The 25,506-nt window shown below is 39.3% G+C and overlaps 2 protein-coding genes across 2 annotated transcripts; both read left to right on the top strand.

Moving 5' to 3' along the window:
* On the top strand, positions 1–24,839 carry LOC104120799 (uncharacterized). The gene is made up of 9 exons (XM_070199851.1): positions 1–367; positions 2,322–2,427; positions 15,198–15,493; positions 22,273–22,378; positions 22,462–22,809; positions 23,159–23,247; positions 23,350–23,474; positions 23,765–24,019; positions 24,554–24,839. The coding sequence occupies exons 1-9, from the start codon at positions 270–272 to the stop codon at positions 24,574–24,576; spliced, it is 1,446 nt and encodes a 481-aa protein (XP_070055952.1). The 5' UTR covers positions 1–269; the 3' UTR covers positions 24,577–24,839.
* On the top strand, positions 8,503–11,205 carry LOC117277776 (uncharacterized). The gene is made up of 3 exons (XM_033657163.2): positions 8,503–10,339; positions 10,428–10,546; positions 10,645–11,205. The coding sequence occupies exons 1-3, from the start codon at positions 8,617–8,619 to the stop codon at positions 11,134–11,136; spliced, it is 2,334 nt and encodes a 777-aa protein (XP_033513054.2). The 5' UTR covers positions 8,503–8,616; the 3' UTR covers positions 11,137–11,205.
* Positions 24,840–25,506: the final 667 nt, after the last annotated feature.

The following is a 25,506-nucleotide window of genomic DNA, read 5'->3' as shown; positions in this document are numbered from 1 at the left end:
ACTGTGCACATTTTAAGCCTCCCAGTAAATCCATGTGAAAATTCGAAAAAAGAAGTACACGTGAAAATAAAACAGTAGAAAGAAAGGAGGGAGAAAGAGAAAAGACAAGGTGTGAACGGAGGGAGACTCACACTTGAGGTTTTAGTTAAGCCCTAAACACTCCCCCTACATTACAGTAATCTTCGAGACTTCAAAAGCGTGTTTATATTTTAGTGTGTGTGTGTGTGAGAGAGAGAGAGATTGGAGGCAAATAGGGGTTATAGCAGAAGATGGCGAAGGAGGTGGAGGAAGAGAAGCAAGGCGGAATAGAAGCCAAGGTTGAGTCAGCTTTGCGCTCCCGCCTTCAACATTTCAAAGAAAATGCCGAGTATGCTCCCCCTCCTCCTGATTTTATTCTAGTTTCGTAGAATTATTTTGTATACAGTGCTTTGATTATGTTGGAGGTGCCAGGACCGTCGGGTTTACAGACCCGGATCCCTACCCGTATTAAGTGTTAGTGGTTTTTTGACTTTTTCTACTCCTAGTTAGTGCTAAAGGGTCTTAATTTCTATCATTTGAGTGAAAATTGGAGATATATTCTTATTTTTCGAACTAAAAAATAAAAGGAGTAAAAAAAATTTGAAGCAGTTGGAGGGAGGAGAGTTAATTTGAAAATATATTTGGCCTGCATTTGTTTTGTGTTAGCTTTGGGGTATCCTGCAAGTTTTCCAACAACAACAATAACAACAAACCCAGTGTAATCCCACAAGTGAGGTCTGGGGAGGCTAATGTGTACGGAGACCTTACCCCTACCTTGTGAAGGTAGAGAGTTTGTTTCTGATAGACCCTCGACTCAAAGAACTGTGAGAAGGAAGCAACAAAGAGTAGCAACAACAAGATTAAAAGATAACGGAAGCAAACGACATACGAGTAAAGTAATAATAATATACCACTTTTTGTTTGTATAAGTATATTATATGCTACATCTTTTCCCTGCACAATTGACAGTATCTTAAGATATGATCCAATAAAGGACCCAGAGGCATTCATCTTGTGCCTTATCTATGTGTTAAACCCATCTGTGGGGATAAAGTTTTGTTTTTGCCGTTGACCCCAAATGGAACTCCAGTCTGAGGTTAGTTTTAAACCATTTGTAGGGATAAACAATCTGAGGTTAGGTTTAAACCATTTGTAGGGATAAAGTCTTGTTTTTGCCCTTGACCCCTAATGGAGCTCCAATCATAGGTTAATTTTAAACCATTTGTAGGGATAAAGTCTTGGTTTTGCCCTTGACCCCTAATGGATCTCCAATCGGAGGTTAATTTTAAACCTTTTGTAGGGATGAAGTCTTTGTTTTTGCCCTTGACCCCTAATGGAGCTTCAATCTGACATCTAAGATTAACTTTAAACCATATGTAGGGATAAAGTCTTTGTTTCTGCCCTTAACCCCTAATGGAGCTTCAATCTGAGGTTAATTTTAAGCCATATGTAGGGATAGAGTCTTTGTTTTTGCTGTTGACCCCTAATGGAGCTCGTTTCTGAGGTTAATTTTAAACCATTTGTAAGGATAAAGTCTTGTTTTTGTCCTTGACCCCCTAATGAGCTCCAATCTGAGGTTAATTTTAAACCATTTGTAGGGATAAAGTTTTGCTTTTGACCTTGACCCCTAATGGAGCTTCAATATGAGCTTAATTTTAAACCATATGTAGGGATAAAGTCTTTGTTTTTGCCCTTGACCCCTAATGGAGCTCCAATCTTAGGTTTAAACCATCTGTTGGGATAAAGTCTTGTTTTGGCCCTTGACCCTAATGGAGCTCCATTCTGAGCTTAATTTTGAACCATTGTTAAAAGTTGAGGAGTAAATTTGGACCTTTTTTTCTCAAATAATTTGGATACTTACTATAAGATCTTTTTTTCTTGAATTAAGTCAAACAGCAATCTTGATATGTGACGGATATCCCGATTAATTTTTTTGTGAGATATCCTGAATTAACAGCTACGTTTTCATATAATGTGGTCTCTGGTGTCACGTTGAAATAGATGAGCATTCTAATCAATATTTGGAAATAGAAATTCAATAATGTCTCTATGACTAAGAGCTACTTGTGAAAAAGAAAGAGCAAACATTCTTATTCCTTGAGCAGCTCGAGTGTGACCATCTAACCTAAACCTTTTATCTAACAGCATACGGGGGGAATAAAGCTGATGGTGTTAGGATAATTCAGGGTTAAAAGTGGCAAATATTGACCATGCATGATATTCTCCTCAAAAGGCTCCTTTTCTTATTCAAATATTTTATAGATCTAACGTATTGCTGAGTGGCTTTTGAATTTATGGTGCAGCTCCTTCACTTTGGAGAGGGTCCGTAGACTTATAGAGAAAGACTTGGAGCTTGAAACATATGCTCTTGATGTGCATAAAAAAATCATTAAACAGTTCTTGGAGAAGGTAATCTTATTGGTTGCTTAGTTTATAAATGGTACATTTTGTGTAGTCTGTTTTCTGCATTGTCTTGCTAGCTATTTTATAATGTATTAGAGCAGTTATTGAAAATTCACATTTTACGTACTCTAAGCTGTCTAGAGAAACATTATTAGTTAGGAGATATCTCTTATGATTTGGGGTTTAGGTGGACTGTCTGGTTTGAAAGAAACAACAGAATATTTGAAGGCACAACGAGAAACATTCACAGCCTTAAATGGAGATGTATTTTTTTGTTAGCTTTTTGGTGCAATCTGGTAATTGAACGTGATGTTGATGGAATGCTAAGCACAATAGAGGGTTTGCACAACCTGTAATTATGCCCGATGCACTGGCTTAGTGCATAATAAATTTATAATATTTTAATTACTTATCAAAAAAGTTAGTCGATATCTCTTACTATCATTTTAGTGTTTACCTTCTTGATCTTCTGGCATATTCCTTATTTTAATAAATTTTGATTGCATACTACCGCCATGAATCAATACATTCTGGGGAATACTCTTGTTGGCCCAAAAATGGATCAAAAGAAAATAGATAAAAAGGAACTATTTATCTTACGAAGATGAGTTTCAATTCTTTTCCGTTTAACTACACAGAATACTCAGAAGTCCCACTTTTCCAGCCTCTGGTCTTTTCTAACATGCCGTGCTAGATGAGATCTAATATCAGCTGGCATAACCCAATAGACCACGAAAAAAGATGAAAATAGAATGCCACATTGTAGTTGCCTTCTCTTTCGCAACTTATCTATCATATAAACTGCACTATAAGCTGCACACCATGCAGAGAGAGAGAGAGAGAGAGAGAGAGAGAGAGAGAGAGAGAGAGAGAGAGAGAGAGAGAGGAAAACGCCAATTTTTCGAAACGTTAGGCAGTAAAATCTTCAATGATCCTCATCACTAGTGCTGTAGTTGATACAGTTGTTATAATACTTCACAGAAGAATCACTACCTTTATATTTAAGCCAGAAGATCCTGTCATCACCTTACTGAACATTAACATTGTAATAATTGTCTGAACAAATCACCTTTTCCATTTCCAATCTTTAACAGATCGCTGAATCTGATTATTCCAAACAACACCAGTATGGTTTCCAGTAAGAGCGTATGTCACATTACTATTCTTCTGTAAATGAATGAAAAGAACAGGGAAGGCATCTGTGCTTGGAAAAATTTAAAAGAACATTCATACAACTCCATAAATAAATGAATGGGGCAAGCATCTGCTCTTCTCAATTCTAGTTTATCCATTCTTATTCCTACAAATTTAGAAGGTCCTTCACAAGGTAGGGGTAAGGCTGCGTACCCACTGTCCTCCCCAGACCCCACTCGTGCAATTACACTGTGTTTGTTGTTGTTGTAGTATTCCTACAAATTTACAAGGTAAGCTATGATCCTAAAGTTCTCGCAGTTAACATGAAAGTTTCAAGTCTTTCTTGTTAACCAGACAAGTGAAAGTAGGATATCGAACTTGGATGGAGGAAGTGCTACCTTTCTGATGTGTTCAGCTTTTGAATGCTTTACCTGCATTCAGACCATTATGTTTGTCTTAAGAAGTCAAACAATTGAATCAAGGAGTTGATCATCAATGTTAGAGAGTACTAGAGCCAATTTTGGCAATTATGAAAACACTCGCATCCCTTCACAGTCGACACTCCTTAGCTTTCTAATTTTCCTTTGTAAGAAGAGGTTCTTTTTTTTTTTTTGGGTAAGAAGAGGTTCTTATTTTAGTAAAAGTAAGAGATGCTTTTAAGGTCTCAAATATCTGAATAACACTTTTTCTTTGGCTTCCGTTAAAATGCTTTCCTGGGTAAGTTGTTTCAAATACTTGACTATACCTATTTCTTCTGCACTCCCACATGCAACAGCCATAGAAAAGAAAAAAGATAAAAACATTCCTTAACAAGCATGAATATAAGCTACTTGCCCAACTAATGCTCTCTGACAGGGAAAAGAGACTGTGTATTGCAGGTACAAGGCAACCAAATTTTTTTTTTGATAAGGTGAAGATAGGTACGAGGCAACCAAATTACTGCAGCTTCTGAGTTTATTATTTATTCAAGACCTTACTGGACCTTGGTTCAGTTTCTTCTTACAGTGATACCCTCTTATCCGCATTTAATGGTCTTTCATCCATTGAGAATCAAAACCTTCAAGGAAAAAAAAGAGAAAAGAGAACCTACTAAGAGGAGAATTTGTTATTTGAGTTATATTTCACTTCTCTGAAGCACATGGTTTCGCCTAGAAAGTGATAACCCTCATATCACATGCTCCAATGTTCATTTGGTAGTCATCACCTTCCAGAAGAACCTCTTCTTATAACGTGTTATCCGTCTATTGAAAGTATTGCAAGTCCATAAAAATTCCGAGACAAATTACCATTGTCTTCTAGTGAAGCCCTCGTTCTCTTGCTTCATAAGCAAAGATATGAATTTAGTAGAAATAAGTAACAAAAAAAGGACAGGTAACTCATAAGATTGTGGAGAACAACTTGCCTCGGCCCCCTCATTGGAGATTACATCTTTTAAATATACATCTTTTTGATGTATTTGTCTTTTACGTTGACATGATATCCTTGTATTCTGTCGGTTGCTTGTTTCCCGTCTGATTGTTTCAGTGTCATTTGGGAAGAAAGGTTACTTTCACAGTATAAAAGAGACGATGTAGAAAAAAAGAGTTAAGGTGGATAATGGTTTCAATTGTTTTTATGTCGTTAAGTATGTTCTGAGTTAATTGTAAGCATAAAATCTCATGAGAAGCCCTATATGTACTTGTTACTCCATCCGTTTCAATTTGAATGAATCAATATCTTTTTTAGTCCATTAAAAAAAGAATGACCCCTTTCTGAATTAGAAACAATTTAACTTAAACTTTTCATTTTGCCCTTAATAAGAGCAACACAAGTGTTACATCATGTTTAAAACCACATGTTTCATAACTCTTATAGTTCTCATAAAAATATTATGGCATGTTTAAAACCACAAGTTCAAAAGTCTTTTTTAAAAAAAAAACTGTGTCCAGTCAAATGGGTTCACATAAATTGAAACGAAGGGAGTAGCTTAGTTGATATGGATTCTACAAACTTCTGCCTTATGTTTTACAGGTTCCTTAGATAGATGGCCTGGGATTAAAGTTAAAAAACAATCCCGGCTTGATGTTGGATAATGCCAACTAAAATCTCTATCGTAGTAATTTTGTGTTAAGTAAATAATTTTTGTTAGAATCTCCAAACAGGAAACAATCTCAAACATATTGGAGTAAACCTCGCTGATTTCTTTCCTTCCTTATCCCAACATCACTGTTTCAGGAAAACTTTCCAGGCTCTGTTGCTTGGTAATCTCTCTCCTTTGTCTTGGGCTCCGTTAATTTGCTTGAAATGATCAAGGCATAATTCAACTATTTAAGGTCATTATATAGATTTAAGTCAAGAAATTCTTAATGTGACGGGTGTTTGAAACATAATGTTTGATGAATGAAGAATTCTTTAAAAGAGAATAACTTTGAGCAGCAGAGTTATTTAGGCTTCTACATATTGGATCTTAATGATTATCTTACTGTGCCATTAAGAACCAAGAATATGAGGTCGAGACAGTTTGAGGGTAGTTAAAGAAGGAAAATGATTTCTGTTCCCAATTCCCATATAGAGCTCAATGGATATAGTAAAACAAGAATACTTGAGAAATTTTCTTCTATTTACTGTCATCATAGAAATATAGGACTAGTTTAGTATTAAATGCAGCATAAAGAGCATCAATTTCACATACCCCATATCCAATTGTCATACCATTCTGCAAAATCTAATTTTATATGGTAGTTCTACAAATTACAACTTAAGTACAGTATATTGCTGTAGCATGTATTTGTCAAGACATCTTTCAAAAGAAAAGAAATTTCATATAATATTTATCTAAGATAAGAAAAAGAATGTTTCAAATTGCATCTTAGAAGATCTCTTTGATTATAGGCATTGTCAACATGTTTAATGCATAGATGAATGTGTCGTAACAGCTGCTAATAAAATAAGTATGAGACATATTGTAATGAGTTGAATTAAATCTGAATATGCACATGGGATGTGGAAAATTTGAAAGAAATCGAGAATCTAGGGGAGCAGAAAATGAACACAAAATGTTTAGATTAATCTAGGAGTAACAACTACTAATAAAGTAAGTATAAGATTATCTTGCAATTAAGGGTTTGGCATAAGAACATCACCCCTACAGTTCTACTTTGAACTTCATAAAAAAAAAAGGGTTTGGCATAAGAACATTGTCCCTCTTCAACCACATGGCCTTCCATCCCTGCTTTCTATCAGCCATCATTACCGTCCTTCCTCTTCTCTTATCCTTTGATTTTGCAATTGTTTCTCCTGTAGTAAACCCATCTGGCTGCACTTTGTTGCTCAAATATGTCGATATCCGAAATCTTGAAACCCTTCACTACCTTCACCACTATGATATTTGAATCTTAGTCCAACAACTGTTGGAGTCACTTATATTCTTATTTGCTGGTGCAACCATCTCGTAAAATATATTCCGGAGTTGGTGAAATTCTTCCTATGTGCAGTGCCCATAGCGGACTTATTTTTAAAATTGACCTTTTTGAGAGATGTTTGTTTATTTCAAAATTTACTTATCACAATTTGTTATCACATGCTTATCTATGTCACAAATGTTTCACATGCTTTACTTATTATCACTTTCTTTACATTGTCGTCACTTCTCTATCGAGTCTTGGTCGTACATTTCACACACACTGTACACACGAGCTGTTGCTTTGCACTTCTCCGAAATTCTTTCAAACTCCTTAGTTTCAAACAGTGTTTAGAAAAGCGATCGCTTCGTCGCTTTAAGCGCGAAGCGACGCGACGCGACTCAGTGTCACTTCTAGCCGCCTGAGGCAACTCGACCGAGGGAAGCGCACGCTTCAACGGAGGAAGCGACGAAGCGAGCAAAGCGACGAAGCGATCGCTTCTGTTAAAAAAGCGACACTGAGTCTGTTTTTTTGAAAAGAGGGCCCTTTTTTAAAAAGAGGGCCTTTTTTTAAAAGAAAAAAACTTTGGGTCTGTTTTTTTTATACAAAACAGACCCTAAATTGACAAAAATTGGTCATTTCTTCTTCTCTCTTCTACGATCAAGGTCGACCAAAGCCTAGGGTTCTTCATCGACATTTCTGACCAGTCCAGGTAATTTTCTTCTTCTCCTTTCTTCTTCTCTTTTTTTTCTTTCTTCTTTCTTTCTTCTTCTTGGTCCCGTCAGATTCTGCTTTTTTTTCTTTCTTTTTCCTTCTTTCTTCCTTCTTCTTCTTCGTTTATCTCTGAGACTCTGACAGTCTAGTACTCCAGTTTGCACTGTTCAGACTTCAGCGTCTTCTTCTTCCCTTTATCTCTAACCCATTTTGTTTTTTTCCCCCTTTTATTCTTCTTATTTATTACTTTTAATATGTATTTTAGTATATGTTATATTTTTCAGTTTATTTGATTTTTTTAATGTATATTTCAGCATATAAAATTAATTATTATTTATATATGTTATATTTTTCAGTTTATTTGATTAATTTTATATGTATATTTCAGCATATAAAATTAATTATTATTTATATATGTTATATTTTTCAGTTTATTTGATTAATTTTATATGTATTTCATTTTAGAAAATTAATTATTATATATATATGTTATATTTTAGTTTATTTGATTTTTTAATGTATATTTCAGTATATAAAGTTAATTATTATTTATATATGTTATATTTTTCAGTTTATTTGATTAATTTTATATGTATTTCACTTTAGAAAATTAATTATTATATATATATATATATATATGTTATATTTTAGTTTATTTGATTTTTTTAATGTATATTTCAGTATATAAAATTAATTATTATTTATATATGTTATATTTTTCAGTTTATTTGATTTTCTTAATGTATTTTTCAGTAAATAAAATTAATTATTATATATATGTTATGTTTTCAGTTTATTTGATTAATTTTATATGTATTTCATTTTAGAAAATTATATATGTTATATTTTAGTTTATTTGATTTTTTTAATGTGTATTTCGGTTTATAAAATTAATTATTATATATATTATACGTATTTTCAGTTTATTTGATTATGTATTTTCTTATATCTTAATAGGGATTTCAAAATGTCTCAAAGATCGAAAGATAAAGACCCGGCTTGGCGATATGGCGATAGAGTTAATGAGAAGAATACAAATATTGTATGCAAGTTTTGTAACAAGATTACAACGGGTGGAATTTATCGCTTTAAATTCCATCTTATTGGTGGCGATAGAAACGTCACAAGTTGTCCGAAATGTCCACCGGAGGTGAGGAATGAAATAAAGAATTTTGTTGAGAAGAAGAAGGAGCAAAAAAATCAAATGAGTCATCAACCATTGGTGACCAATCTTGATGATGATGGTGATGATGATATTGAAAAATTGTCACTTCCAACAAAACGGGGAAGAGATGCAATCTCTTCAAGCCATGGATCGACGGGTACGAGTAGGACTAAAGGTCCTATAGATTGCTATTTCCCAAAGAAGCCGGAAGGAAAGAGCGGTGGAAAAGATGTACAAAAAATTGCTAAGGACATTTTGAGGGATCGTGCAGTTAGAGCTTTTGCACGATGGGTCTATGATGCTGGGCTCCCCTTCAATTGTGTCAACTATACTGACACTTTTGGAGACTTTATTGAGGCCGTTGGTCAATACGGACCTGGAATGAAGCCTCCCACTTATCATGAAATCAGAGGTCCTTATCTAAATAAGGAAGTGGAGGAGACTAATAAAATTGTGGAGGAACATAAAGTTGCGTGGAACAAGTATGGCTGCTCCATTATGATGGATAAGTGGACGGCAAGAACTGGGAAAATGATTATTAACGTGTTGGTGAATTCTCCCAAGGGAAGTTTGTTTCTTGAGTCCATTGATGCTAGCGACTCATCCACTGACCACATCAAAATGTTCACCTTGTTTCAGAACACCATTGAAAAGATTGGCCCAAGCAAAGTTGTTCAAGTGGTCACTGATAATGCGAGTGAAAATGTGAAAGCGGGTGGCATGGTGGAAGGAGCGTACAAGAATGTCTATTGGACTCCATGTGCGGCTCATTGTATCAACTTAATCTTCGGGGACATTTTCAAGGAAAAACCCTTCTCTACAGTTTTTGGCCAGGGCGTTAGGGTACATTCTTATATTTCTCAACGGCCCTTGTTATTGAATATGATGAGAAGATTCACCGGACAAAAAAATTTGGTGAAACCGGGCAAGACAAGGTTCGCCACTGCTTTCTTGACTTTACATAGTATCCACTTGCAAAAATCCAATTTGAGAAAGTTGTTCACTTCAGAGGAATGGAGCAAGAGTAAATTTGCAAAGGAAAGTGCAGGGAAAGATGTTGCACGCATTATTCTTTCTTATTCTTTTTGGAATAATGTCCTTCATGCTCTTAAAATTGGTGGCCCTTTGGTTAAAGTACTCCGTTTGGTGGATGGGGAGCAAAAACCACCAATGGGCTACCTCTATGAAGCTATGGATAGGGCCAAGGAGGCTATTCAAGCATCATTCACTGATGAGCAGAAATATGCAAAGGTCTTTCAGATCATTGATGCAAGATGGAGTGAGCAACTTCATAGACCTTTGCATGCAGCTGGACTTATTCTGAACCCGTCACTCTTTTATGATCAGCATGAGAATAATTCATTGGCTAGAGAAGTGTGGACAGGATTCCATGAGGTTGTTATCAAGTTGACCCCAGATGAAGACATGCAAGAAAAGATAGTAGATCAGCTTGCTATTTACAAGGCAGCTGAGGGACTTTTTAAGCTCCGACTTGCTATTAAACAAAGAAAGACGAAATCGCCAGGTGACCAAGTGCTTCTATATTTTATAGCTCTAACTTTAATGTATTTTTTATACTTATTAACTCTTGAATTTTTTTTTCACTTCTATAGTTGAGTGGTGGGACCAATATGGTGTAGAGACTCCGAATTTACAGACTTTCGCCATCAGAGTTCTAAGTTTAACTTGTAGCTCATCCGGATGTGAAAGGAACTGGAGCGTTTTTGAACACGTGAGAAATAAAAAGAATTATTTCGTGTTTTGAGATAAAGTAAATTATATCTCAATTGTCCCAACTCCTACTAATTAGTTGACACATCTTGTTTGCAGATTCATACAAAGAAGAGGAATCGACTAACCTTGAAGCGCCTCCATAATCTAGTGTTCATAAAATACAATAGAGCATTGAGGCGTCGCTACAACCACCGCAATCTAATTGATCCAATTCTTTTGGACAATATTGATGAGGCTAATGAGTGGCTAACCGGAGTCCCCGAAAATTGTGAAGATGAAGAAGTATTTGAAGGCGATTCTAATTTCACTTGGGGTGATGTTGCGGTTGCTAGTGGAGTTGGGGAGAATCCTTATGGTTTAAGGGGGAATACTTTAAGTTCAAGCTCGATTAGGAAGGGAAAAAGTGTGGCTACTACAAGTCGATCCCTATCCCTAATTGATGAAGATGAAAGTGATCATGAAGAGGAAGAGGAGGGGGAGGAGGAAGATGACGAGCAATATGAAGATAATAGAGGAATTCAAGATTTTGACAATCTTGAAGAAGAACAAGAAGAGCAGAAGAATAAGAGGTTGATTCTAGTAATTTAGTAGCTTTGATTTTGACAATTTGAACTTTTTGATTATTTATAATTTTATATTGTGTCTTTGCAAGGTTTACATTATGTTTTTTAAGAATTGCGCTTCACTTTAATAAAGCGTGCGCTTCGCTTTGCGCTTCGCTTTGCGCTTCGCTTTTGAAGCGAGGCGAGCCCTTGTCGCTTTTTTGCGCTTCTCGCTCTTAAAAACACTGGTTTCAAAGATCGGCGTAGAAGTCTGACTACGTGCCATCTCGCAATTATTCGGTCCCAATCTATAAATTTAAGAATTTAAGAGAAGAAACTCTAGTCCTAGAAAGCTTTAAGTCATTTTGCATGCATACACCATAGGGAGGGCAATCCTTGGTATTGATCCTGCAATTAGGAAACCTCCCTTGCGTCAACGGGTTTTTGACACAATGACGCACATTTTATGTGAAATAATAATAGATAGATCCAAGTTTAACCATGAGGGGTTCAGAACTATATATTTATTTTATTTCTTTCTTTTATTAGATGGAGATCAACCTAACCATTCCCAACATCCACATGGTCAACGCGGTTCCTCACAAGTTGCGGCGATGGTGGACAAATATCTAAGTAGCTCATGGATGCGAGGTCCTAAGACATCTTGGGTTCTTGATTGCATTGATGAATATTATGGCAAATAAAGTGTTGATTAAGTTGCTAATTGAGTTCTGGGATCCGACCCGAGTCGTATTTAGATTCATTGACTTCGAGATTATGTCAACCTGAGTTGGGTCCTCTTCGTCTTTTCCCAACTCTTCTGTTGGATCCTCCTCGATTGGGTCCTCTTTGTCTGTAACTTTTTTATGATCCGGCATCATGTGGTCCATTGTGCCGGAATTACTGCTCTATCATTGAAGTAGTGTCATGGATGTGTGGTAGCACGTCATGCTGTGCTCGCCCTAACATCCTCAAGGCTTGCCAACTCTCCCTCACTGCTTGACTGAGATGTCTTTTATCCTTCTACGAGCCAGGTGTAATACCTAGTGGCGCACCATCCTGCTTCCCCCATATCAACAATTACCATTCACGCAATAGCTCTCTTGCCCTTGGAATTGCCAATCCCTCATTGTAGGGATTCTCAAACAAAGCGATGTTCGGCCGGAGGGGGACATCTTGAGTTATGCCTAATTGGCTTAGGACCCGAAGAGGGGCATAGGGTTGGACCCTTCTTAGCCCTACCAACTCAATAAAGTACTTTGTAGCCCTTTTACCAATGCTTTTCCATTCATCCAAGACAACTTCCACTAAATAGCATCCCCCGTGAGATGTGTGAGGAACTGGAGCCATTCATCAAAGCCTTTTGGGGCATTCCAACGTCTCATCCTTTCAATGTGACTGCAAATCTTGTTGTTTGTCACGATGAAGTAGTCTATGATCGGCTCTCGCAGAAAGAAGTGCTCTGTGGCCCATATTTGTTATAGTAGATTGCCCCCTTCAAAGAAGTTCTTCCCTCTAGAACAGTCGGACAGGGCTCGAAACATTTCTGGAAGAATCATCGGCACATGCGTAACTTCAAGACTCCATTCGAACATAGCTCGTACCACAGGAGAGGGAGAAATGTTGATGCGTCCTCGCCGTTGTGGACATATCAAAACTCCTAATGGGCAATAGCAAAAGCCACGAGGCGTCTTCTCTCCCACTTCTCCTTTGTGCAATTGAAATCTTCTCGAAATTTGTCAAAACTGTTCTGGCGACCGTACTTTTCGAACAAGTAGTCCAAACTGATCCGGCCACCTTCAACACACCCCAATGCCATGTTATTCCGTAGACCGATGCAACAGAAGAACATGCCCCCAGCATGCTTTAGCGGAATTATCGGTTTCCTCCCTTCCAGGGGTAACCCTGTGAAGCTATTGATCTCTTCTAAGGTTGGCGTGATCTCGAACTCAATGTATCTAAATGCGACTGGGGTCGGATCCTAGAACTCGATTAGCAACTTAATCAACACTTTAACTGGCTTGATATTCATTAATGCAGTTAGGAACGAGATGTCTTCGGATCTTGTATCCATGAGCTACCCTGATATTTGTCCACCATTGCTGCAACTTGTGAGGAACCGCGTTGACTATGTAGATGATGGGAATGGTTAGGTTGATCTCCATCTATAAAAGAAAGAAACAAAATAAATATATTATTCCGAACCCGTCATGGTTAAACTTGGATCTATTTATTATTATTTTCGCATAAAATATGCGTTATTTGTATCAAAAACCCATTGATGCTATGGAGATTACCTAATTGCAAGGTCACTTGCCCTGCGTATGGTGTATGCATGCAAAATGACCTAAAACTTTTCAAGAGTAGAGTTTCTTTTCTTAGATTTTTAGAATGGGACAGAATAATTGCAAGATGCCACGTAGTCAGACTCGTACTCTGAAACTAAGGAGTTTGAAAGAATTTCGGAGAAGTGCGAATCAAGAACTCGCGTGTACAATGTGTGATAGCGTTCGGCCAAAACTCGATAGAAAAGTGATGACAGTGTAAAGAAAGTGATAACAAGTGAAGCATTTGTGACATAGACAAGAATGTGAAGTGAAACAAACATCCCTCAAAATATCAATTTGAAAACCTACAATTAGGTGAAATATCTTTAGTAAAACTTAAGTCTAAAAACTGCTTTTAACTTTGAATTCAGATGCAAAAAAACATTTGAGGTGGCTTATTTATCACTCACGTGACAATATGGAAAGAAACAAAAGAGCATTTGAAGGAATGAAAAACTCGTATACATGTACTAGTGAGAGATTTTTATTCTTTAGCACATCTTTGGAATTGCGCATGATATTCCATTTAGCTTTTGGTGATATCTTGGTTTTTATAGAAATTCATGCTTATGTAGGATTCTTTATTTTTTGTATAAATCTTGTTGGCGGGTCTTTTCTTTACCATATCAGTAAACAACTACAGATGCACTTTTAAGTTTTTACATCCAGTTAATGAATAGTTTTCTTATACTAAATTTTTTAATTCCCTAGTCCTGATTAGTAATAAAATTATTCGTAACACTTTTTGACAATTAATTTGTCATGTTGCCAGCTATATATTCATTGTTTAGTGCAGCTCTATCTTGTAAAAAAATGATTTGTTTAGTGCCCTTTTTTCAAGCTAGAATAGGTGAAAATAGGAAAACTTTCTTATGATTGGTGATTTACAATGTCGAGAGAGACTTCTTATATAGGAGTCTTAGGATATGTACAACATGGTAAGCAACTATTCTCTATGTCTAACAAGGTAAGTAATAATTTTAAAATTAAATATGGAATATTCTACGATATGTTATTGAACATTATAGATTATTGTCAAATAGTCTCATGCTCAGAGTCCATGAACCTAGACACTTTTCGAGCAAGACATATTCTAACATGTAACTGCTTTAATTTTCATGATCTCAGCAGAATCCTTAGACGATTAGGCGTGCGCCTTAGCACATCTGATAAAGGAATTGAATAGAATAACAATTAAGTAAAATATATGAAGTAAAAATCATGTCAATTAAGGAAAGTCGTTTAAAATTTCTGAATTAGATGCAAAAGTTTTAGTGAGTAGTGACTAGTATTTAATACGAAATATCTAATTTGCCTTATCAAAAAAATGAAATATCTAATTTGCTATTCCTACTCATTAACATATTCATTCGTTGTGTTCTTTTAACAATTAACATACAATTTGCCAACTATAATTATTGTTTAGTCCCACCTTTTCAAGATAGAGCGCAGGTGGCCCATTGCCTTGGTATCGGAGTTGTACCTAGCTTTAGGGCTTAAGGGCCTCAAGCAAGCCTTAAAATGACACCCTCTTTATCAGAAAATGTTCTTATGGTTGTTTCTACTTAAGACTTTTCTAGGTAGTTGTTTAGTCAGTTCACAGCAAAATTCTCCATTTATGATTAATTAAATGAGAGTTATCCTTCGAATTGCAATGCTTTCAGTAGCTATTTCTGCAACATCTTCTTCATTTTGTCATATTTTGCACTTTGGCATGTAAAATTATATACCCTCGCAGGAAAAGTAGAGGACCTAATAATTTTTTGGTTTGACATGCTAGCAAATGGAGAATGCTGATGATGATGGTGTCCCCAAGGATTCTCAGGAAAAATTGGAAAAAGATGCTTCTTCAGCTAAACAAGAAATAGAAGCGGCCGAGTCCCCTAAAAAGCAAGTGATAAAGAAAGATACCAAAGAGACAGCACTTGAAGATGAAACAGAAATGGATGACTCTCCAATAATGGGCGTTATGAGCTCCAAATCAGAATCAGTGGATGCACAAGGTGTAAAGCCAAGTGAGAGCACAATAAAGAAGGCCATCTGGGAGAGAGCTGCTCACTTCAGAGCTAATTCTGAGTACGTTATCTTTAGTTGCTATCTGGATCACTCATTCTATCTTTTACAGCTATGACTCCTTACTTGCCGGTTATGCCAACAACCCTTGGGGCCTTAATAACCTAAGAATGACAGGAAAAGAGGATTTCTGTTGCCACTACAGTTGCTTGAAAGTGGCTTTGATTGTTTGCTACCTCCCTTCCCTCTTTTTCCTTATTTCTCTCGAGAGAAACATTTTGTCGGAGAATTATTTGTGCACCCCTTAGTCTCATATATATATCCGATGTCGCTTTGCTTCCAACGTCAAACAATACCCCATGTGAATCACTGTCATATTGCTTTGCAATTGCTTTAATCATACTTGTGCACAGCTTTAGCTCCTCTTTTTTCAATTCTAAGCTATTTACATCTGTTCCATGCAATGACTTGCCATGACTTTGTCCTTGGCCATCGCAGATTCTTATTGCTTTAATCAGCAAGCAGAGTTGCTTGAATTCCGTATGAGGCAGCTAAGCAGGGCATAACCCCTGCTACTCAAAAGTTGCCGGGAGAAAGAAAAGAGATAAAAATATTAGTGAAATTTTGTCTACTGTTACCTTTCATGATTTCATCCTCTGGCTCCACCTGGTCCCCTTGAACCATTCCTTCCTTGAATGACCAAGAATGCTAGAACACTACTTCTCTTTCCCTTTTTATCTTTCCTGTATATCCTAAACAAGGACCGTTCGCAATAGCTCCTTTTTCACACGCTAATGAAAATGGAAATATTATTCTAAAGCTCAATCCTGAATCTCTTATAAAAAGACTGAATATTTAAATTTCTATATCTCTGTTAGTCTCCTTCCAAATGCTACCATTCTTTGATTTGAAGATTTCTTACTTGTCATATATGATCCAAAATACAAGGATTCTTTTTTTTTTTTTTTTTGCAATACTTTTGAAGTGCGAGTTTGATGCATGAGCTATACAATCTGATTGTTGTAAATTTGGATTGGATGGAACCATAGAGGCTTCTTTCTTTTCTTTTTTTCCCCTCAGGCAGGGTCACAGGGTAAGGGGCTCAATCCTTTTGATGAAATCATATCTGGGTTACGTTTAGTTACCTTTTGCGGTGCTTGTTGGTGCATAAGGCAAGTTGGAATTTTGACCATGACAGGACTGCTCAGTGGGTCTGCTGTCTTGAACTAAGGGTGCCAAAGGTGCCCTTTTTAGAATTTTTAAAGTCAATAAGAACACATGAAGCAATTCTGTCGTCATGTACTTGCAAGGTGGAAAATGAGTTTTTGGTTGGTCAAAGGGTATTGCTAGAACTATTGGTTATTTGTTGACTATAATGAATGATACATGAGTATTTCGCATTACAGTTACCTGAATGTCACTCTAAGTATTGCAGTCACACTTACTACACATTTTCAGATAACTGTTTTTGAGCCCTTACTTTATCAATGAGTTTAAGGCTGCCCATCCATGATAGAGTATGGTGCCTGGTAAGTTTCTTCAAGTAGCGGTACACAAAAGTTCTTGTTCTCTCTCTTTTCTTTCTTTGGGTACCCTAGTGTTGTTGAGATCCATGAGAATCTCTTCACAAGTAGTACCCAAGGGATCACTGAGTGGTTGATGCTTAGGAGCAACAATATAAAGATTCCAAGTTCGAATTCCACCTGCAAGACTCAGTGTGAGCCATCTAATCTAACCTTTGTGAGCAGATTTACCTGACACCTCTGCTTGTGAACTGTAGCAAGTTACCCGGTGTATTTGTCGAGGCGCGCAAGGTGGTACCTACACAAGCTGTGATTAAGAAAACCCAAAAAGAAGTCTTCATGAGTAATGTCATGGGCTGCTTTCCATTATCGACCCATGACCCCTTGGACGCGCCCCGTGGCGTCCCGGCAAGCCTCCCAACGCCTAGCGCCACGGTCGGCCCCGTGGTCTCGGCAGCGCCAAGTGACAAGCGAGCATGCGCCTTTGTCGCCCCACCGATAATCAGTGCCAGTGCCCAGCGACTGGCGAATACCATTAGTGCCGCGCGCACCGACAATGCCGCGCGCACAAACCATCATGTTGCCAACAGCGCCGCACGCACAGACAGTGCTCCGCGCGCAGACCCAATGCCAAGCACCAGCGCCCCGCCGCTGGCAGATCCAAATAGTGCCGCGCGCGCCCACAGCAATGCGCGCGCAGACCCTGATGCTCAAGACAAAGTTACTGCCATCGAACTTGCTCCCATAGAAGACTAAGTCCTTTTCATTGTAATTATAGAGTAGTTTTACTTCATTCATTTTCAGTGTGCTTCTACAACTTTCTTAGGTCAACTCATGTAACTTTGGTTTATTTTTTTTAAGCATTATTAAGGGGGACCAAAGCATTCAAACATTCAAGCATTCAAACAATTCTCTGTACTGGTGTCTCTCCCCCCGACACCGCATTGCATCTTGTAATAGCTTTCATCATCATCAATACAATCATCAGCTTTCATCATCAATTGCTCATTTTCCGCCGCTCAATTGCTCACGACATTGATTTTTCCGTACGGCACTGACAATCTAGTCTAACGTACGGCAAGGACCTCAGTTGGCGCATAGCAACTGCACTGACATCAGTTGCTTAGCCTTACGTCGCCCTTCCAAGGAACTTCAGGAAGGCGCCGCGTAACAGTTGGTATCAGAGCCTAGGCTCGACATCGGACGAGGGAACTCATTGCCATCATCATCACCATTTCTGACCATGGTGAATTACGGGGATTGCATCACGACCCTAGAAGAGACGGTTGACGCATTACGGCCCATCGTGGATACGTTGCCTGATCTAAAAACCAGCCTAGTGCAAAGGTTGGACGACCTGGACCGCAGAATGCGGCAGGCGGAAATTGACATAGCAAACATCAGTCATGACTCTGAGGAAGACCGGGAAACGGCTGCCGTCGAGGCAACCAAAATTCATGGCAAATTCGAGGACCTCCAATAGGAGCGTGCCGAGGATTTAGCCTATTGGGAACTAGAGGCAGACAGACTGACCGTCATGCAGCAAACCATAGACAACTTGACAGGCCAACTCAATGTTGTCAATGCTGCCCTTCAAAGCCTGCTCAAAGGAGGCGAAAACCACATCAGGGGTGCCATGAACATTGCCCCCATGCCACAAAAGCTGAAAATTCCGGATCCCGGGATGCTAAAGAAGTGGAAAACTTCATCTTCGACATCGAACAATACTTCAATGCCGTTGGACAGTTGGAAGAATCCAAAAAGGTAGCAACTGCTGCCATGTATCTTCAGGGTGATGCAAAACTCTGGTGGCGAGTCAAATACGAAGCCATCAGGGCCGGTGAAGATACTCTCCAGACATGGGCAGAACTGAAGGCCGCCATACGCCTGCAGTTCTTCCCCGAAAACGTGGAATACAATGCACGGAGAAAGTTGCGTCAACTCCGCCACACCAGGTCGGTGCGGGACTACGTGCGTGAATTCTCCGCACTCATGCTAAACATACGAGATATGGGGGACAAAGACATACTGTTCGCATTCATAGAAGGTTTGAAACCTCATGCTCGTATGGAGCTGCAAAGACAACGGGTAGATACCCTGCCCAAGGCCATTCTAAGCTGCAGAGTGCCTTGGGGATTACCAGTTGGAAACTCAGAAGGATAGGCCCCAGCCGCCTGTCCGAGGGGGATACAACGGGAGCCAACCTAGCAACGGTGGCCCCAACAGAAACGGAGGAGATCGAGGTGCATCCAAATCCAAGACTCCTTCCTCAAGCAGCAACACTGCTGCATCAGTCAACAACAATCAGGGGAGAAAGCCCCCATCAGAATGCCGTCATTGCGGCGGGGAACATTGGAACAATCAATGCCCCAATACACAAATCAATGCTCAACAAACTGTTGACGATGATGAGTCAGATCAGGACGGCTCAGTCGGCGAAGAACAGGTAGGGGCCTTCAACGCATTTGTTGGCTCCATTCATGATACCTTGGCGGGAACCACTGCCGGCAACCCCCAGAAGAAGGCATTCCCAATCGACAAGAAAGGGAAAGGAAAGGCGAACGAAAGGCCTCCCACATCACAAAAGAGGACCTTAATGTTCGTTGACATGAAAGTAAACGGCAAACCTATTCGGGCATTGATAGACACGGGTGCTAGCCACAACTACCTGGCCTCAACTCAGGTGCAACGCCTCGGTCTAGCTGTGCAAAAATGCAAAGGTCGTGTCAAGGCTATCAACTCTCCATCTCAGCAAGTGAGTGGAATAGCCAAAGAAGTGCCAATCAAGCTTGGCCCATACAAGGGAATATTCGACCTACACATAGCTATCATCGATGACTTCGAACTGATAGTGGGATTGGAATTCCTCAGGCAAACAAACACCATCCCGGTACCATATGCCAACATGATGATGGGAGACAACGGGGCCAAACCCCGCACCATACCGTGCATGCCCATGAAGATGGCCGCTGAAAACATCACGGCCATGCAGTTAAAGGAGGGAACCAACAAACCTGAACCCACGGTTCCGGCTGCCCTCAACATCATCAAACAAACATCACATCATCGGCGGCCAACAGCTCATGGCGCCCCTCATTATGCGAAGACTTGTCAAGCATTCCAAAAGGACAAGTCGGATCACTCAGCACAAGCGGGACTCTTGGAGCCGCTACCTGTCCCACAGAGACCTTGGGAAAGCATTTCCCTGAATTTCATCACAGGATTACCCAAGGTCGGAAATCATGCAACCATCATGGTGGTAGTAGACCAATTTTCCAAGTATGCTACCTTCATCGCAGCCCCACAGAACATATCGGCAGAAGAAACAGCTCGACTCTTCTTCTCCCATGTTGTCAAACATTGGGGTATGCCCAGCAACATCATTAGTGACTGCGACCCACGCTTCACTAGCAAGTTTTGGACCCAACTCTTCAGTTGCCTCGGATCCAAATTGAGTTACAACTCAAACCATCATCATCAGCAAACATATGATCAAACAGACCGGTTAAATGACATGCTGGAGGAATATCTCCGCCAATTTGCAACCGGGTCACAAACACATTGGGTGAAGCTTCTGGATGCTGCTCAGCTGTGTTTCAATTCACAAAAGTGCGCCCATACAAACGAAAGCGCTTTTGAAATTGTTACCGGACAACAACCGCTACTCCCACAAAATGTGAATGCACTAAACATGCCATCATCTCATCGAGCTGCCAGTTTCTCGACAGAATGGGAGCAAACTTTGAAGATAGTGCAGAGCTATCTTGTCAAAGCCCAGGAGAGGGCAACGAGGTATGCCGAACAAAACCTTCGCTTTGCCCAACATCAAGCAGGGGACAAAGTGATGGTAAGAACCCCGAGGCGGAACTTATTTGCAAAGAGGACCCAAGATCCTCGCCTATTGCAAAGCTTCATCGGGCCTTTTCCCATTGAAAGGCGCATCGGGAAATCCACATACCAGCTGAACACACCAGCCTGGTGGAAAATCCATCCAGTCTTTCATGTCAGCCGCCTCAGGTCATTTTAGAAATGCATGGAAGATCATTCAGAAAGACATCTCACAACACCGAGGGGAACAGACCTCCTAGCCAACAAGAGCCTGACCAATCATCATCATCCGGCAGGTAAGGCTCCGAGGACGTCGCCAACTCAGGTGGGGGAGAATGTCATGGGCTGCTTTCCATCATCGACCCATGACCCCTTGGGCGTGCCCCGTGGCATCCCGGCAAGCCTCCCAACGCCTAGCGCCACGGTCGGCCCCGTGGTCTCGGCAACGCCAAGTGACAAGTGAGCATGCGCCTTTGTCGCCCCACCGATAATCAGTGCCAGTGCCCAGCGACTGGCGAATGCCATCAGTGCCGCGCGCACCGACAATGCCGCGCGCACAAACCATCATGTTGCCAACAGCGCCGCACGCACAGACAGTGCTCCGCGCGCAGACCCAATGCCAAGCACCAGCGCTCCGCCGCTGGCAGATCCAAATAGTGCCGCGCGCGCCCACAACAATGCGCGCGCAGACCCTGATGCTCAAGACAAAGTTGCTGCCATCGGACTTGCTTCCATAGAAGACTAAGTCCTTTTCATTGTAATTATAGAGTAGTTTTACTTCATTCATTTTCAGTGTGCTTCTACAGCTTTCTTAGGTCAACTCATGTAACTTTGGTTTATTTTTTTAAGCATTATTAAGGGGGACCAAAGCATTCAAACATTCAAGCATTCAAACAATTCTCTGTACTAGTGTCTCTCCCCCCGGACACCGCATTGCATCATGTAATAGCTTTCATCATCATCAATACAATCATCAGCTTTCATCATCAATTGCTCATTTTCCGCTGCTCAATTGCTCACGACATTGGTTTTCCCGTATGGCACTGACAATCTAGTCTAGCGTACGGCGAGGACCTCAGTTGGCGCATAGCAACTGCACTGACATCGGTTGCTTAGCCTTACGTCGCCCTTCCAAGGAACTTCAGGAAGGCGCCGTGTAACAGTAATTGTGTTGTTATATTCTTGATAATGTGGCAAAATGAGTTAATCACTGGTGAATTTTTGCATTCAACCTAATGGGTTATAAATGGATGGCAGTAAATCGGTGATAATAGTTTTAGGACATTAAGTGTATTCACTAGTTATACGCTTAAACACTTGTTTATTAGTTTGATCAATTTCAACAATACCTCTTCTCTCAAAGGTTTTATTTATGTATTTATCTTTCACATCAAAGGTTTTATTTATTTATTTATGTAAATATTGGCCCTTCATTTTCCTCTTGTTCTTTTCTATGTGCTTTAACAGTTTCAAGTGAATGTTCTATCTCAGGTCAATAACTCTTGCTGGTGTTCGTCGACTTCTGGAAGAAGATCTTGGTCTTGAGAAAAATACTCTTGATGCCTTTAAGAAATTTATTCAGAACCAAGTAGATGAGGTGGGATTATGTTTCAAAAAGCTCTTTACTTCTAAGGGGGGAGTATGTTTATTAATCTGTCTTCAAAAAAAAATTGTTAACAGGTGTTAACATCTTCTGAAGCTCCTAAATCCACCAATAGTGGTAAGAAAAGCCCTGAAAAAAGAAGTAAAGCAGCAAAGAAGAGTGGTGAAAACGCTAATTCATTTAGCAGCCGAAGTAAAAATGTAGCAGAGAAAGTAAAATCAGGTAAGAGATCTGCCGCAAAAGAAACGGCTGAGAAATCTGAAGGACTGAAGAAACGAAAAAGTCCTAATTCAGAGGATAATGTCCCTGCCAAAAAGCAGAAAGAAGTTTCTAAGAAGCTATCAGATGAAAGTAGTGATGGAGACACAAGTAAGAGTGATTCTGAAGATGGTCAATCTGGATCATCTGCTGAAATTCCTGCCAAGGTGAGGTTATTATGATAATGTCCGTATAATTATGCTTATTTGTGAACCCTCAGGGGTTGGCCTGGTGGCAATTGACTTGAGCCTTGGGGTTTGCTCCCTTTCAAGGTCTCAAGTTCGAAACCCACTGGGTGCAAACAATTTCTGAGGGCCATCGGACTGGGTAAAACCTGAATTAACCGTGGTGCACTTGCGGGAAACTCCTTGCCGAGGGCCTGTGCACCCCCGGGATTAGTCGGGGCTCAAAGATACTTGGACACCCGGTGCAAATCAAAAAAAAAATTATGCTTATTTGTGAAAAAAAACTCCCTGTGCACGTATTTGGTTATTCATTAAACTTACCTAAATGCAGAAGAAAGTTGTAAAGGGAGCACCAGCTACTGCTGGATATGGAAAACGTGTGGAGCATCTGAAATCAATAATTAAAGCTTGTGGGATGAGGTTTGTCTCTTTGTAAGATTTCAATTCTGTATGTATTAACTGATGCACGGACCCACATTCTAATTCAATCATTCAACTGCCCCTGATCATCCTAAAAACCAGTGTTGCTCCTTCTATTTATAAGAGAGCCAAGCAGGTGTCTGACGACAAGCGTGAGGGTTTCCTGATAAAGGAGTTGGAAAAGATACTTTCTGGAGAAGGGCTATCAACGAATCCCAGCGAGAAAGGTAAATTATTACTATATAAAAGTGTCTAATAGGAGCAGTAAGATTCCGCAAGTGTGGTATCTAACAATTTTACAGCTGAAATGTAATATAGCGTCTTCACTTCTGTTTCAAATTCTTGCTGCTATCATTCTCTCTCTGCTACTTTAAGTTGCTCGCTTCTTTTACCCGCTCCTTTTTGGTTGAACGAATTCTCATATCTAGTTGGAAAGTGTTAAATAGCTTTATAGGTGCATGTATGGGGAAGTTTTATTATGTAACTTTTATGCTGATGCCACTTCTGATTGGCCCAGAAATCAAAGAAGTCAAAAAGAGAAAGGAAAGAGCAAAGGAATTGGAAGGCATTGACCTAAGCAACATTGTTTCAAATACACGACGGAGATCAACGACCAGCTTTGTTCCTCCTCCAAGACCCAAGTTACCTCCTAAAGAGGATAAGAATGACGACAAAAAGGATGATAGCAGCAATGATGATGCAAGTGACGGTGACAAAGACGATGATGACGATGAAGATGATGATAGCAGTCAGAGTGAGGAGTTCAATGAAGGTATATTTGCTAGCATATATATTCTACAGTGGTGGTTTGCTGATTTGAGATGCTTTTACCTTCTAGGCATTAGCTTTCTTGTTCAGTTGAGTTTCCCTGTATTTTCCTTTTTGCTAAACACTGGCCTCTTAGATGTTCTACTAGTGGCATGCTTTTGTGCTGCAATAACAGCAATTTTTCTCTTTCTTTGGTGGAAGTTCCATAAAATTCCTCTTTTGTCGAAATTCCATAATTTCGTTTGCACTGGCCATGTGCATAGACTCTCCCTGTTAGCATATGTTGCAATTTTAGATTAGATAAAGCATTGTTTCTTTTTTCTCCCTATTAAGTAGTACTAGTTTTGTTTGCTCTTGGCCTAAAACTAAATCACTTAAACTCTGGGTGTAACTAGAACAAGATTAAGTGTAATCTTGTGGAACACAAGTATTTTGGTGTACATAATTTGCAACAGTACTCCATCTGAAATTGTTGATCATTTGCATAAATTTATCACATGATTGTTTCTTGTTTCTAAAACTCCCTTTTCCGTGGCAGATGATAACGAGGACAGTGAATGAAGCTTTCGTGGATGAAGATTATAAGTTACAGACCAGTCAATCATCTTTCGAATGTATCAATGGTTTCGGTTTCTCATCTTAGATTTGGGAGCTGAGATTTAGTGTATTTTAGAAGTATATTTATATGAGATGTGATATTTAGTTGGTTCTGAAATGTTAAATTAGTGGTCATGGATCTTAGAAGCCTTAGTTGTTAGTTATCGTGCGATTTTGTAAATGGAGCATCTTTGCTTGTGCATTGTGGGAGGTTTAATCTTCGTGTTTGTGCTGGTAGCAGTGCGTTAAAAGGCTTTTTCGGCGCAAGGCAGAGTTCCGGTGGTAACAGTTTTAAAAAACTTTCTCGGAGCGTGCCCCAGAGCAAAACGCTTAGAAAATGCCCCCGAGGCAGAATGTGGGAGACAGGTCTACACCCTAGTGTTCGACTGTGCGCCCCAAAGCACATTCAGTGCCTAGCTCTCGATGTTAGCACTTAGCTCATCAGCTTTCATGGAAATCATGTGCGCAATTTCTGAGTCTTATTGACCCTCAGAGTTCTTTTACTAACCTTGACTTTTCAAAGTCTTCTTCATCAATTTCAATTATGAAGTTTGAGAATATTTCAACCCTAAACCACATATTCTATTATTGCGAAGGGTGAGGTACAACTTAACCTGCCTTTGGAAATTGTCGAATTTCATGTTTTCATTTGCTATTGGCTTTTAGATCTTAGTGTATATTTTTAAAAGTAATATATATATATATATATATATATATATATATATATATATATATATATATATATATATATATTATTGTTTCCCGTTCGAAACAATATTGCGTTGTTTGTGTTCATTGGTGAAGGAACCTAATTATTTAGTTTGTAAGTGCTAATAAGTGACGACTTTTAAATAATTATTCACATGATACTCATTTTAGTGAGTAGTTATCCTA

Source organism: Nicotiana tomentosiformis, chromosome 4 (assembly GCF_000390325.3).
Source record: "Nicotiana tomentosiformis chromosome 4, ASM39032v3, whole genome shotgun sequence".
NCBI lineage: Eukaryota > Viridiplantae > Streptophyta > Magnoliopsida > Solanales > Solanaceae > Nicotiana > Nicotiana tomentosiformis.
The sequence above is the reverse complement of the archived record's forward strand: the minus strand, read 5'-3'. Positions and strand labels throughout refer to the sequence as shown.